The sequence below is a fragment of the Barbatula barbatula genome (genome assembly GCF_947034865.1).
Source record: "Barbatula barbatula genome assembly, chromosome: 9".
Classification (NCBI taxonomy): Eukaryota; Metazoa; Chordata; class Actinopteri; order Cypriniformes; family Nemacheilidae; genus Barbatula; species Barbatula barbatula.
This window is the reverse complement of record NC_136772.1, coordinates 3286156-3303139: the sequence shown is the minus strand read 5'-3', so window position 1 is coordinate 3303139 and position 16984 is coordinate 3286156. Positions and strand designations below refer to the sequence as shown.

At 41.0% G+C, this 16984-nt stretch overlaps 1 protein-coding gene across 1 annotated transcript in view; it reads right to left on the bottom strand.

The window, feature by feature from the left end:
• Positions 1–16984, bottom strand: part of cerkl (CERK like autophagy regulator) — a 46738-nt gene that overhangs the window by 19100 nt on the left and 10654 nt on the right. Inside the window, exons 2-4 of the mRNA XM_079464316.1 lie at positions 16743–16976; positions 6454–6585; positions 2256–2319 (exon numbers count right to left, since the gene is read on the bottom strand). Coding sequence (XP_079320442.1) covers positions 2256–2319; positions 6454–6585; positions 16743–16976 — 430 coding nt within the window. The remainder of the gene's footprint in view (positions 1–2255; positions 2320–6453; positions 6586–16742; positions 16977–16984) is intronic.

Here is a 16984-nt window from a genome sequence, read left to right as displayed (position 1 = left end):
AGTTTATCTGAAAAATAAAATGATGTCATCCTTTGCTTACACTTCTTTCATTTCAAACCCATCCGACTTTCTATCCGCTGTTTTTCCAGGCGTTGAAAGTGAACAGTGACTCGAGGTCGTCAGCTACTAACATGCTTTAACATCTAGATCTGTGTACCACGGAAGGAAGAATGTATGTCGTACAGTTTTTAAACAACAGTCGAGTACGTAAACTGGTACCGAATTCACTTTTTCACGTACGTATTTCACTGTGTACATTTCATCTGAAGTCAACTTTGTTGGCCACTTGAGCTTACATAGTACTGACAATACAGTAGTATTTTCATGCTCCAAGATTATCCCGTTTGGCAAGCAACAGAATAAGTGATCTTTTTGCCTCTTTTTGCCGCTGGGTTAAGTAGCTTAGATATCCTCAGTGATTTGTCACGCAGACACAAATGAAATTTCAACAAAGTCGTCGGAGCATCAGCTTTATAAATCCTCAATAAAGAATAAGCCTGTGAAATTGGAATGCATGGACAGCTCATGACTGATGTGGAAATTGTTATCTTGTTGAGAATTATTGCTGTGCGGTACGGGGGAAAGGAAAATCTATTAACAATTGTGAATTCTATCATCGTATGTGTATAAGATGCAATGTAAAACCAAATCGTATTTAATACTAGTGCTGATCATAAAAAACACCTTAGTTATCATTACTTAACATTACATTAACATGTAGTCATTTAGCAGACGCTTTTATCCAAAGCGACTTACAAAGAGTTCGGGGAGCAATAAGCGATGTGTCATACAAAGAGCAATTATACATTAGGTGCTAATAGTTATCATTACTTCATTAAAGAGATCACCTAAAACTGAAAATTCTTCATCATTTACTCACCCAAGTGTCATTCCAAACCTGTTTGACTTTCTTTTGCACAACACGCTCTACCTGTTCTATACAGACCCATAGCCAGCCAGGACAAAGCAGATCTGTTTGACCTTTGAACCCAAAACCCGACCTAATATCAAACTCTGTGATCCTCAACCCTTTGTTGACAAAGACATCCGAAGCAAACTCCATCCCCTTACAAAGTAAACCTCCACCTCAAATTTCTAGCAGAGCCTGATGTCTTTACTTTCTCTAACCTTACCCCTCGATACAAGCCTTCTCAACATCATTACACTGTATAAATGAATCATCATTCAACACTTCTTCACTCGATGTTTGCCCTTGTCCCTCTGTCACCACCATGAACCCGCACGCTGTGTTTTTAATCAAAGACCACTGCGCCAGACCCAGCACGTCCCCTCCCGCCAAGCCCAAAGGATGCAGCCGAACAGTGGGGCGGCAGTAACGGATGAGCGTTAAGCCGAGGCCGGAGATATTTAAGAGGAGCTAATTGTGAGAAGTACTGGTGCACACGGAGAGAGAGAGACTGTACGATTTGGTGTAAGCGATGCCCCGTGCCTGCGGTCGACTGGATGGTGGTACTTCATCACTGCTTCCATAGCAGGTAATTAAGGAGCCACCTGCCGAGCCGCACCGGAGAGACCTGCTCTACCGGAGAGCTTCGCGCTAGGCCCCACGGCACGTCGCTCCAATCAAAGTATTACTGCTCATTTGGTAAAAATGTACCTATTATTCATTTATGGTTTACCCAAAAAAATGTATTGTAATCATTTATTCACCCTTGTGGAAAACTAAAAACCTTTATGGGACTTTTTATTTCGTGGAACACAAAAGGAGATATTTGGAAAAATGGCTCAGTGGTTTTGTGTCCTTGCAATGGAAGTCAAGTATCCAAAGTTGTTTTGTTTACCAGTATTGTTCAAAATATCTTCATTTGTATTCTGCAGAAGAAGGAAAGTCATAGAGGTTTAGAATGATATAAGGGAGAGAAAAGGGATCTTTTCAATTTCAACTATCCATTTAAGCCTAAATATCACCTTGAGACAGCCGTGGTGACATGCGGATAGACCGGATGAGCTGACATCTGATTTTGACTATCACTCTCATCACAGAGCCCAAAAATCCCACATTTTAATTCAAGTTTTCCTTAAATTGTGGTTCAGCACATCCTTTATTAGCATTTCTGATTCATAGTCTCAAAATCACACTGCTACAGTAGAAGTGTGAACAAAAACTTTTATCAATACCATTTTTTATGAATGTAGATTTCCTGTGTTAAGTATATAACTCACTGCTGAAATATGTCTGAATCAAATATACAAAATGTGTTTTTTACAACAATACAGATGTGCAGTATACATACCCATCATAGTCGTCCAAGCTACAGTCTTTCAGGACGGAGAGAGCGTGGCCTTTTCTTTCAGTGACTGTGGAAGAGAAAGAGTTAATGTTTTTAAAAAGAGAAAGCACTCCAAACTGCCTTTAGTACCCGTTTCCAGGCTTTGGCAAATGGCGACGGTAGAACATATGGTCCTGGCTGTAAAGCAAAATTTATTCTTGCTTGCTGTTTGCATATTTAATCAAGAATATGAGTGCTGGTCGAACAGGGCTGCCGCTCTTGTGTTCGGCTTGTTTAGGAAGTTCAAAATAAGGTCGGAGTGATTTGCCGTTTACATAATAATACAGTGATGTACCGTACAAGGTCAAGCAGGTCAGGGGTCAAGAGGATTTGATAAAGGCACGATTCTAGGATAGGGAGGGGTACGCTCGGAGAACAAAACAAAGCGTGTTAGAAATGAACGCTTACCTACCAGTCTTTATTCCCGCATGAATTTCAATGCCTAAAAATCCTTTCTGGATAGAATTTTGATTCAGCTTACTACTTTTCAAACTCCAGAAATGTCTCCTTACAGCGATTTTGTTTTGGCTTCACGTGGTATAAACCGGCCTGTATGGCACAGAAAAATGCCACTGAATGCGGGGGGGAAAGGGGTGGCACATCGCAGATGGCATTGTGCACGCCCGTGTCCCACTTAGCATTTTCTGGGGCACCTCTGCAATGAAGCGGGTCCCAGCTGTGACCACCCATCAAAGGGTTCACCGTGGCTGATGTGACACTTGCAGATGGATGTGTTTTTTGTCGTTAAAGAACGTGCTTCGCAATTCACACAAAACATGGGTATTGTGACACGCCTGGCTGTCCCTGGTACCAGCTCGACAAGGATTGTGCACACAATTGTGAACATTTTCATTTTGATTTGATCACATTTCTATTTGAATATATTTCCCAAAATGTTTAGATTTAAATGCTTTACTAGTGTAACGTTTTAATATACGGATTTATTTTATCTGAGGGTTGTTTTCCACAAATGCCCAGTGTAACGTTTATTATTGAAATGATATTTGTGCCAGGAGCATGCACACTTAAAGTGATGGTAGACTACATGTCAGTGTAATTCTTAGTGTTGACCTTCAGGGGGAGCACTTTCAAATCAAAGTGATCTTCCGTGAGCATGTGCCTCTGACCTTATCAAACAATGCCACAATCCAGGCCCTCATCCACAGCTCCCTAACATCGATTGACCATTCCAGGTCCAAGCTGCAAAGATCATTCGTTTTAGTTAAAAAATTAAAACAGTGCTTAATCTACAGAGCCTCTGCACATAAAATGCTAAATTAGACTCCTAAATAGACCATGTAAGTGCCAAAAATAGCATTTTCCTGTACGAGCGTTGGTTATCTGTAAATCGCTCTGAATTACAGGCGGTAATTGCTTCCGAACGTGACCGTCGCCGAATATTGCCCGTGCATCTCTCAATGAAGCCTGGAGCTAATTCGATCACATATATTCTCCGAGCTCTGCGTTCCTCTCCCTGGCCAAAGCGGCAGAATGACATATTTAATTTCTATTAGGTAAAATGTTGTTTAATGACTCCACCTCGAGCTCTCAGTCTCTGCCCTCGGGAACACATCATCAGGAATCGGATTCTATTACTGTTTAAATGGCTTTTGGAATCAGGTAGCCGCATTCATTAGCACAGATTGCCAACTTCCCTTTCCAAAAGCAGGGGGCGCCTGCTGTGTGTGGTGGTGCTGGTTTGTGTTTGTCTGTGTGGGTATATGGTCTTGGGTGGGAGTGTATGTGTGCTTGTCATTGTTTGGAGGTGGGTAAGGAAGGGGGGGTACTGTGTTAGAACAGATGGGTGCAGTTCCTCCCCCTGTGTCAGGTTTCTGACGGAGGATACACTTCTCCTGTCATTATGAGTGTAAGATGCATTTAGAACCGTCCACGGTAGTGTTGTACAGCTGCTACTTCCAGTGCCGCACACACACACAGACATAAAAACAAAAACACACCGCTGACAAAAAAAGTTATTACTTTTATTTCTAACATCAAAAGTTAATAAGTGTCTGTGTTGAGTATAAAATTAAAAAAGTAGATCTTAAGTAGATTTTTACATTTTATAAAGTAATTGTAAGTGTTGCTTTTCCGAACTCTGACTGGAAAACATGACTATGGTGAAGGTGGTGATAAGTTCGCTTGTTGATGTGGATGATTGTGGAATATCTCTCTTTCCATGTGAGGTTAGGGACCTTCATCAGCCATTTTCTTCAAAAGTACATTTGTATTCTATGGCTTTTGAATATATTGAAGCATATAAATGTGTTATGTTCTATTTTATTTTTATAATGATTTATTGTTCTCATATCTTGTTACATTTTCTGCTAATCAATTTAGGTCAACTTCTGTAGTAAAGTTTGACTTTGATTTGAATAGTACAAAAAGCATCATTTTCAGAAGAAAACGCTAGCATGAAGGTCCATCCCCAACACAACCCTCATGGGGAGGAAGCATGAAAGACGCTCTGTATCGTTTCAGACCTCAAATACTGCAAAGGAAACAAGTTCGTGTTCACTTTTAAGCAATACGACTGTAATATTTGCACACCTATTTAGTTATTTTTAGTGAGAAACAACCGAGCGCCTGTGAGTGTGGAACTTGTAGTTGTAGAAATTGGCCACACGTGTGTATCAGTACATTTGAAGTTGCAAACTTGTCGATTTCTTTTCAAATCACAAACTAAGACACTCGTGCACAGTTTTTGCTGCAGTAAATATGTTGCAAAACACAGTCACTAAAAGACGTGCTTAATTCCCAGACGAGTTTTGCACATCCGCAAATCGGTATGTGAATTCATGCAATAAGAGTTGAATAGTTGTAAAATGTTTTCTCATTAAAGGATTTATTCTTGGTTTGCACACTTGTTTTTAATGTGATAACCTTGATTTGTATCATTGCCTCTTGTCATGCGGTCAGTCTTTCACGTTGCTGTTGGATGACTTTGTCACTCCTGAGGTTTGATTTGGTTGAAATCAACAGACTCTGGACTGGAATTAAAATTTTGAATTGTTTCATAATTTTTTTCTGCAACTAGTTACAAATTGCCGTGAGATTGTGTTTATCCAGCTTATTTGTGCAAAACGTAGTGTGGTATACCACCAGGGCATTGCTTTGTAGTCGCAAATGTGTTCTGAATTTCTGACTGGTTTTTAATGTGGTGCTATGAGGTTAGTAGGGTGTTATGGGGGGTTGTTGAGTGGTTACTTCATGTCTCTAAGCAACAGCTATGATTAGAGGATAAAGAAAAGAGGATGATTATTGCACGTTTCCAAGTTATCATTTGCCATTTATTGTCACGTCCCTCCCCTGCTTAAGTTTACCCATAATGCATCAATTCGAATTTCGAATTCATCATTTTAACATGCATGCAGAGTTTAACCTGTCTTAAGTCACGTTGTGTAGAAAAAAGACAATGAACCTCTTTCCTCATCAGTCCGGGGAAAACATCGTATAGCACACATGTTACGTGAAGTTTAAAACCAACATTAGAGACAGTCATGCTTGCCTTAAAACCACCACTAGTAATACATTGTACTTCAAAAAGTCAGTTTGCAGCAAAGTGTAAGGAAGGGGTGACAATTAAAATGGTCAATGTCGTTCATTTAAACTTTAAGTCCTGGTTTCACAGACACGGCTTTAGGTTACTCCCAGACTAAAATGACAGTCTTAACTGAATATAACTTGCCCAGAAATATCTTAAAATATATCAGTGCCATTGTTTTCTCTCAAGATGCACCAGTAATGTACTCTTCCAAGGCATTTTCATAAAAGCGACATAAATATCTTAATTCAACAAAGGCACAGTCCTGTCTTAAGATAAACTGTGTCTGTGTAACTGGACCTATGTGCTTGTTCGAATGATGAATTAGCATAGGCACCTTGACATTCCTCACCCTAAAATATTGATTTCCCATGATCTATCGCCAATGCCTAATGGCGTTAAGCACAATGTAAAGCTTGTTTGCATTTACAGGGAGATGCTGAGCATTGAGGAATGAATCCTGAGAGCAAACAGACCCTGAGGGCAGATGCTAATGCACTTCGACCAGCAGTGAAGCCCGAGGGGGGCCGAGATCACCTGCGCGCATTTTACCCCCAACCTAAGAGGATCTACAGAACCTAAGTGTTTCTGTACAGTGCATGTGTGTGTGTGACGTACTGGTGACATCCGCTTGTACATCAGCTAGTTTGAAGAGCGGCGCCACCTCATCCAGGTAGATTTTGTACGCCTCTTTCTTGTGGCTGGTGGGGTTCACGAAGACTTTGAGAGACTTGGGACGTTGCCTGAAACCTGCAGAGAAAAAAATAAAAGAGCGGGAAGATCCCCTTGTGTCATGAATCTCTTGAGAATTAATTTAAGTGCTTGATACTCATCTATAGACGAGAGCACATCTGTTAATATGAGTCGAAACCTTCGTCCTATGTAATAACGATTTTTGGTGGTGAGTTCAGCTTTTGTCTGCCACCCTCGCTGCCGAACAGCTCTCAAGCAGCGTGAGTTCAGTCTCAACCAATTGAAAAGGTCAAATCTGTGTCTGTTGTTTACAGCGGCTGAACGTGAGCCAAAAACGAGAGGCTTGAATAAATACACCATGTCTTGTGCTGTTCACTTTATTTGTGCAATTGCAGCATGTGGGTTTTTGGTGAGGGTTGTGCATTGATATGGATTTGTCAATACTAGTAACTGTGTACTGTATATGGACATTCACTGAAAGAATATATAACAATATATCAGAACTTTGACTTTGAAACTGACACATGGAGTTACAATAACTCTTCCAAGTGGTAAAACATCGTCCAATTGATTTAAGGGGTCAAAGTTCATTTGGATAGCATGGCCAAGTTAGCTCAATCTAAGCTTCTTTCTTTCGACAGGCATTCAAACATAGCAATGCATTCAATTTAATACTTCATTTCTTCGAGTTCATCATATAGAAAAGCACAAATATTTAATTATACTACATTCGATTGCCAATGACTCTTTTTTGAGGGTCCTGAAAGCCTTTTTTTCCAAAAAATGTCACATTTTTTCTCAGTTGCTCTTTTTTACAAGATAAGATGCTTTAAGTGTTACCTTTGTCTTAGATTAGTTTCTTTAAAAATAAAAATAGACACAAATTAGAACGTTGTTGAAATGCAGTCAAAGTAAATATCTGGGATAACCTGTGCTTAGATTAGCTTATTTCTCCCAAATTTAAAGTATTGTTTGAAAATTAAAACTAGAGAAACAGGTCAAAATAACAGAATAGATGCTCAGTATTTTTTCGGACCTCAAATACTGAAAAAACAACAAGTTCGCATTCACTTTTAAGCATGTATTATTTATGAAAAGTTCAAAAAGTTATTTTTTATGTGATAACCTTTTTTATTACAGTTTTAATATGTCTTGCCATGCTCTCAGTCTTTCACATTGCTGTCGGATGACTTCGCTTCTGAGGGTCAATTTTATTGAATTCTTCTGAACAGGAATGGGGAATGGCCACACTACATCTAGAAATGATTAAATGAACATTTTTAATGGTCCTTTAATATTTTCCACATTTATTTTCTTATTTTACTCTTCTTCCGACTGTCTTTGTTTCTTGTTCGCCGGTATTACACCCAGTATTAAGTAACAGTGCATCATAATTAGCAGAAATTAGGGGGCTGTGTTCACTCCCAACCTTCCTGGAGTGCCTGAAATCGATGGATGCTAAGGTGAGCCTCCACTCTCTCTCCTTCCTCCAGCATTTCCCTCATTACTCTAATCCGGCCCCTGAAGCTCTCGACCCTGGACCTGCTAACGAGCCGCTACCCTCGGCTTGCCCTCCGCCGGACCCCCTGCTGACATCACAGCGCAAGAGTTCCAGGGGGTGCCCAAGGTCACGGTTCAAATAGACTCGGCAAGTGCATGCAAGGAGATGCAGGATGCGGCGTGTGGGGGGTGAGGGGATTTCGGATCTTGAAAGAAGTTTGCGAGACCGATGCTGATCCCATCTCCCACCTTGCAGCTCTCAGGGGCCCCAGCCCTGGGACGTAGGGGTCCGTGTGGGAGCAGGTGCGGGGGGCGGCGCTGATGCTGCTGTTGTAGCTGTGAATGGGGCTCAGGAGGCTATACAGCCATCATCTCCGTCGAGGGGCCTTCAGGCCCGACGCATGAAATGTGAGAACACATTGAGTATGTATATGTACAGGATATGGTTAGAAGCGGTTTGCATTAGTGCCATTGATTCACTTTAAACTTAGTTGAAATTGAAATATCTTTCATCTCCTTTTGTCTTTTTTTCCTCCAGGTATCCTGTTGTTTCTAGTGAACTGTCTACATAGGCAGCATTTGGAAAAGCCTTTTAAGGTAAGGAGCATTAATATGAGATAAATTTTTTCGATAACATCCACACGTGTGCCAAATCAAATCAGTCACTTCCGAGTTTCCATTCGAGTCTATATCTTCCTTTGAAGACAGCTAGGTGGGGTAGAACACTAGGTTTGGAAAAGGTCCCCATCACATCAATTCATTACACTGAAAGCGGAAACTATGTTTCTGCTATTTTAATGATCATATCTGAGCATCAGTTCATGGCAAATCCAAACAACACAGCGGAGAGAACAGGGACGTCTGCATGTGCAATACCGTGTTACTATGGCACATAATCCCATGTTTGTGTGCGTGATGAGCAGAGGCTCCCGGGAGCCCGCTGAAACACAATCCTGATGAAGAGGCCGTGCTCAGATTTCACCTCCGTGAGTCCTGTTTGTGTTCCTGCAAAAGGCCACTGTGATTAGCAGAGCTGACAGAGACTTCAGAGAATCCGTGTTTCACAAAAACACTTAATATAACCTTCTGAGGAAGTCTGAATGCTCATCTAAACAATCTGTTCTAGATAATTAATAACTTTGATATGCCAGTGTTAGTCACAACACAACATTCCCTATTATTATATTTCCACATATAGAAATGATAATAATCTTAAAACTATGGAATAGCATCAATTTTGTAATTATGTTATAGTTAAAGACTGTGAAAATTCATTCAAAGCGTGTTATATATAATTAAGCATTTGCCTAGAATTTGAAGAAATGAACTCTTGGCATTTTATCAGCCAACTTCACAAGGTCTCACCCTAAGAAGCTTTCGAAACAATATTGGGGGACTTCTTATCTATGTAAGGCTCTTACCAACGGCTTTTTCTTTATCATTCAGTCATTATTCTACTCATTATAAATTTTTGATCCATTCTGTAAAAACCCAGCTAATGTATTTTTTTGTGATTTACTATTGCTGGCTGGTTTTCTAAAATCATCCTACATACTAAAAACATTCTGTGAAAATTTGACCTTGATATTGTTTGAGTAAAGCCATGTCAAAGATTGAAATCATAGTCAAATTAATATTTTATAACCAAACTTTGGTGCCCATACCTCAAAGTTAGATTTAGAGACTGTCAAAGACACTATAATTCTAAACAATATATATAAATAGGTTTGCAAAATAGTATTTTTTGCAAAAATCATTTCACACATACACCTCCATAAAATATGTTTAAGGTCATGAGAAACATTTCAGTCAAATGACCCCAACCCTTTAAATGGCAATGTGCATGTGCCGAAACTCATGAGACTTTATAAGATGTCTTTATAGCCCTTTAAGTGATACTTCAATTAATTCTGTCATCATTTACTTAAACAGATCTCAACACCCACTGAATACCATAGTAGGAAAAAAACAACGGCAGTTAAAAGTGCACCAGAACTGTTTGCTGTCGAAAATTCTTCAAAATGTCTTCTTTTGTGTTCAACAGAACAAAAAATGATAAAGTGTTTTTCCTACTATGGGAATCAATGGGTGTTGAGATATGCATTGATCCAAATAAATTTCTCTGTGTTCATCAGGACAAAAAAACTGAAACGTATACACATTTGGAACAACTCGAAGGTGATTAAATGATGACAGAACTGTTGGCTGAAGTATCCCTTTAAGAATGTTTGCCATGCGACATTATATTCTTCTAAGTATGATAATTTTCTTCAGGCAATACACATTTTTTCCATTTAACCTTTCGTCATTTTTACCTACACGTATTACTATAAGATGATTATGTGCGTCCTGTCAATATCGTTATAGTGACGTACATATTTCAGACACATGTTCCTGCCACATGCAGACATTCCATGAGGTCAGCATGTTCCTGAGCAATGCAGCCGACATGTGAGTCAGAGGCTTAAAGCTGTTTTACCCCCGAGGGCTATCAAGACCGGCTAATGTCACCCAACACACTGACTACATCTGTCTCCGTCCGGCCCCTGTCTCGGGGCACACAGGGTGCTGATGGGAAAGGTAGGAGCATATAAATTGCGTGGCTCAGGATCTCCCTATGGAGAAGATGATTCGGCACAGGGGAGCACTTTTCCTATAATCAGAGCTAAATTACCTGAGAGCGGGGTCGGGTGACACATTGATTTCTCAGGCAAACAAAGCTCCGGGACTGCCCGTAAACACCACCCCGCTGCGCTAATGAGCAGACCTGACCGTACAATTGAGCCACGCTTTGATTTTAAAGCCATTGATGCTTCCTGTAATACAGAGGAGGATTCATTCAGTCATTCTTTCATCTATTCATCGTCTTGTTCAATATAAGATGGATTAGGAAAGTTCATAAAGACGCAACATTTTAATTCTTTCATTATTTATTCACCCTAATGCCATTCCAAACCTGTATGGACTTCTTCTGCAGAACAACAAAAGTCAATATTTTGAAGAACGTTGGTAACCAAACAACACTGGTCCCCATTGACTCTTAATGTATGGACACAAAACCACATCAATATTTTTCAGAATATCTTCTTACTGTATCACAGAAGAAAAAGTCACATACAGGTGACAATACTAATAGTCAACAATACACAATAAAGTATATTTAGTCAAGCAGTCTGAATGACTACAGAAAGTTTCTCTAGCCCTAGTGAAACCTCTCCAGGATTTATGTTGGACATAAGTTAGAGACCTTCAACCCACTTTTTTATACAATAGTATGTTTTACAGTACATTCTTAAAAATAAAGGTGCCTCAGAGGTACTTCACAGCGATGCCATAGAAGAACCATTTTTGGTTCCACAATGACCATTCATTCAAATGTTTTTTGAAGAACCACCTTTCCTACCTTTTTATAATCTCAAGAACCTTTTTCACCACAAAGAACCTTTTGTGACACAGAAAGTTTCTTCGGATGTTAAAGGTTCTTTACATTAACATTATGTGTTTTAATACACTTTAATCCAAAACGATTTACATTGCATTGTACTATACATTTGTATCTGACTATGTATTCTGACTATACTTTTAGACCAAAAAGGTTCTTCTATGGCATTGTAAAGCACCTTGTTTTTAAGAGTGCGTGTTAGTATGTTGACTTTGTCAAGCCACACAAAAAAGGCATGAAAATAAGAGAATCATGATGTGCATAACACAGCCATCAAACTCTGCTTAAGTAACCCGTAGAATGTTCCACTAGCTGAGCCCACAATACCCAAACGGGCGTTCTGGGGTGCACCGAATATTTGCTAATCCTCAAGAACAGATGTCTTTTTTCTGCCATGAAATCCCTGGCTGGATGGCTGGCGAGGGGACTGGGCCCTCAAACGGATAAGCCCAGATTGGGGCCTTGCTGTGGGAAAGGTCAGGAGCGGAGAGGAGCAGGATCCGGCAGGCTCGAGGGGAGGTACGAGATCTGGGGGCCATACAGGAGATGGAGCACTGAAGGGAGAAACAGCATCACTGGCCTACTCTGCTTTCCTACCGGCCATGAGATCTCCATACGGGGGGCGAGCGCTCCGACATTTTCTTAGATCCTCTGCCAAGAGAGGAGCATCTGGCATGGTGTCAGATACTGGCATTAGCGCGCATTAGCAGTGGGGGAGACCCAGCACTCTCCAGATTTGTCCCCTGCAGCAGGGGCATCACCAGGCAGAAGCTGCTTTAACCGCTAGACGACATGGGGAACTGGGGTGGAGATTTGGGCTTTAAATCAATACACTTGCTTTCATTGGCACAATTAATTCATACAGGCGCAGTTTTTAAAGAAAGATGGCGTAGCGGCTTTGAGAATACACTTAACTGATATTTCATGTTGTAAGAAATAATCAATTATTACTTCGAAGCCGTAAGATTCATTCCAAAGCTATTTACATCAAATGTTTGCATTTAACAGACACTTAACTGTATATCCAACGAAACATGAACATTTTATCAGTATGTGTATGAAACATGGCCTGTAGCATTGAACAAACTTGAATGACTTGAGGAGTTGAGGAGACATTTTGAAGAATTGTGCTCATGCAGTTACAATAAAGGAAAGTATGTTATATTTATTCATGACTCCCCCAAAAGGACAACAATATGGGTGAACGCATATTGCATATTGTTCAGTCATTTTACTATATGTTCAAATGTATTTTACATGCACTTTAAAAAAAATGGGCAGTAGAATGTTCTCAAATTGTCTAGTGCAGGAAAAAACTGCACCATTTGTTAGGTGCCTCCATTATGTCTGTATTCATGTCTATTCGGGGGCAGGTGTGACAGACAGAAATGAGGAAGATCCGCTGGGAATACGTAGTAAAAATCCACTTGCAGCACTCTGTGAAAGTGATACTGCAGTCGTACCTACAGCAGAGCTCAGAGGAGCATCTGTCCACCCCAACAGAGTTTAGGGCGGGAATTTTTAGGAACATCACGATTTGTTTAATGTCGAATCAGTGCGTGTACAATGCATTTCAATGTTTTATCAAAAACTTCAATTTAGTTTTTATACATTATCTATTTTAACGTGTCGATAGAAATAGAATAATGTAATATTAGAGGTGGCCCTGGATATGTGTTTGTTGCATTTCGTCTAAATAAATAACTGTGCATCTTATTATCTGTAGCCTTACAAGAAAATAATTAACAGTGTTTATACGGTATAATTCAGAAGTAGTACTTTTTTATTTTTAAATGAAGCTAAACTCTTTATTTGTTTTTTTATAGGATCACGGTAAGCTCCTCCACCCAGAGTTTGGACAGAAGTCTCCCACCCATAGTAAGAGAGCTCAAGTCAATAAGACACACAGACCGATCCGTTTCCAAGGAGCCGAGGGGAGGGAGTCGCCATGGATACGCAGGTTGACTTAATGGAAAACCTGTTAATGTGTAACATTATCCACTCCACTATCGAGCTATTGTACGACGGCTCATGTAAATGCCGCTCAACCTCGGCCAAAAGCAAGATTTGAACTTCCCTCGATCGCCGAACGTATTCTACAAATCACGATTCGAGGGAGATTTCACTGCCCCCTATTATCTTGTTAAACAACTCAATGCAATTTCATGCACGGCCCACAATGGCAACTGTTTTGCTTTATTTGAAATTCACATATGAATTCAGATGGGCCACAAAAGCCCTCGGAGAAATGAGATGGGCCTAATGCTTGACCCCTGAGCACTCCTCTCTCTATATTTGTCTGTTCTCCTCCCTTTACCACTACAACAATAAAGTTCAGCTTGATGCTTGAGTGTGACCACGCGCTTTGACAAGAGCACCATGACCACATTATGCGTCCGGAGAGGGGCGCGGAGGGCTTCCAGGGCTTTGATTGACCTGCCCAGACTAATCTTTCAAAAGAAGGTTTAAGAAGACAAGGAGGCCCTTCCAGTTGAACTACGCACGGCCTGCGTCGTCTCTGCGCTCGCCGGTACAGGTGCTACTATTGTTGCTGGCCGTCTCCCCGCTCGTTTGGTCTGTGGCCTGGCTCGCTCGCTCTCTGACCGCAGAGTTTAATCTGTCAGCTGGACGGCCAGACCTCATGTGTCACCACCCATAACACGGCTTGTCAAACATACGCCGATGCTGAGCGTGGCATTCAGAGCTCACCTTGAACTCACAGCAGAGATTGAGGCCGTTCCCCTTTTGTGCTGAGTGTCAGCTGGGACACACCCTCCATTATGCCACATTATTAAGGGCTCCCTGGGAAACATCAAGCCAGGATCTATCGGACTGCTGAAACAGGTGAGCATCCCTGTAATCCAGCATGCTTGCTCTCCCCTCGGGCCGTGTGATTCGACAGCCAATAAAATAACAGAGATAATCCACCTATGGAAAACATGCATCTGTGTGTGTGTGTGCGTGCATTCGTGTGAGAGCATGTGCATGGGATGCTGGTGGGTGGAGGGTTTGAGAACCGTACAAACTGCCAATCTTCATTATTAACTGTGAGAGCTTATAAGGGTATCATTTCAGCAGGTGATCGTGCACAGTGACAATGGAACCAAATGTAGATCAATTGCTGTTATTATGAGACCAAATACATTATTATCAGGGCCAGATTATCACAAAGAAAACAGAGAGGAATATAATAGAGTTTTAGTTATATTACTTATATATCAGTAGGTATATTTGCATAGCTAATGTTGGACCGGAGATCTTAAAACCATTTTGCGCAAGGTTTCTACAATTCCTACATAGTCTTCAGATGTCCACTCAAATGGAAAATAAACTTGTTTTTCATGCCATAAGAAACATAGCTGTAACCGTTCCAGACCGTACTTAGAATGGTTCGGCATGATGGTGGAAATACGCTCGTCGAGGGCCAAGATTAGGAAGAAGTTATTAACAGGTTTAAAATTCCTGTTTTGCATCCAACAAGTTCCACATAAAAAGATACTGACAGAGAGGACGTTCAGTTCGTTTGAAAAAAAAACAGTAATTCAGCAGATTATGCAAATAGTGGCATTACCACGTAGTTATATAATACTATTGTGGTTGATTTATTTATAATCATTAATATAAAGACAAAGGGCTAGATGTAATACAAGATCTACCCTGTGTTGTTGTGGTAAACAAACTAAATACCACATTGCATCTCATCTTTGTGTATGAACTTTTCCACTTTCAGCAGTAAATGAGCATGTTCCGTCTCCTCCGGGCTGCCCCAAGGCATATTCCTTCATTATGTTAATTAATTCATGTTCCACGCAAAGTACATCCAGCCCTCACTTACAATTACCCACAAAAACATCATATCAATCTTTAAACCTCCAAAACTTTAGCAAAAACGTTTCTGTGGTTTATTCATGGAGAAACATCTCGAAGACCCCGAGATGGGGGATGGACCTGAGACAATCCCCATAATAGCGCCGCCCCATAACCGCAGTTACATCATCGCTTACTCAGGGCTGTTACTGAAATTCCATGGATTAACAGACGTTGTGTTAATACAGCCTTATCGCAAGGGCGTCATCATACAAATACACTAACATTGTGAAGGCCTAAACTCACATCCCGTGTCTGGTTTTAGATATCGTGTTGTGAATTTATGTGGACACCACGGACTAAGAAGGATTTCTGACAGTTACATTTTAGTGTAATTGTGACTCCAGATTAAATCGGTGACAATGTGGAGAGCTGCGTTCTCTGCGGTCTGGGATTAAATGAGATTACACATGCTCGTTTTCACAAAGGCAGTGTCTGAGCGCTCAACGCGCATTCAGCTGACGAAGGATGTTTGCACTGTGCGTAATGCCACAGTAATGCTTATGTTGTTCCTACGTAGAGTCTTCGACGGTCCCTCCCTTAATCCGGTCTCAGGACCTGAAGCAGCAGTTCTGACGCATTTGGAAGGACACCTGTCTCCCACACGGCACAATGAAGTGCTAGGCGGGCCGCGGGCCTGTTTTGGCAGTAAACCCGAGCAAGAGGAGCACAGATAATTACAAACTCCAGGGAGGCCGTAGGACCAACCTGTTCCTCCGGTCTGATCCAGCAGGTCCTTGTGGCCAACACCACCTCTTGCTAGGCCCCTCTAACCCCCCCTTCAGACACCCCCACAACGATACGGTCATCACACAATGAAAACGGTGCCCCTTGGCTTTCTCAGCGTCCTTTAATGCAGTCCGCGGAGTTCATTCATACTTGGGCTTTTTTAACATCACATTTTTAGTTCTGATGCGTTCTTGAGAAATCCCTTAGAAACAGGTTAGATACATTACATTGGCTCTGTTTTCATATCTAGAAACATTCATAAGGGAACAATGTGAATGGACACCAACATGTTTTATAAAACGCTCTTCTCATGCAAAGCATATGAGACTCGACTCATAATGTATGGCCGTTAGCATCCTGTATAAAAGCATAAAATTGTAAAAAGTATATATATTAAAAGGCAGTTTAATTATGCTTTACCTATAATTTCTTAAAGTGCTGCCTATGTAGCACACTAGATTTAAATGAGGAGCCGTTTGCAAACCCTGCAATCTTCATTTAATAAATGTCAGCAAACACAGTAAAATTTAAGTGAAGCAAATGTTGACCAAGTTAATGTTTGCACAGCGTGTGCCATAAAGTTTACTAAAGCTCCGTCGTGGTAGGGGGATATTTAATAACTGTGTTTGTTTTTGGTTTGTTTTTCAATTTCTAGATGGGTGAAGTCTGAACGTACCGTTGAGGATCTCTTTGAGAGTTTTGAACCAGATCTCACAGTGGTCCACGCTCAGGTTGTTGAGATGGATGTTGTGATCCTTTAGTTTGAGGCCTTTCTTCCTGCAGTGGAAAAGTGTGATGCCCAGCAGAGTGCCGCCTGTCTGCTGCCCGGCAGACCGTCGCCGTTTTACCTTCACAGCAAAGACGTCCTGGAGCTCGACGTATTCCTCCTGCTTCGTTACATCACGCTCAGCTAAAACA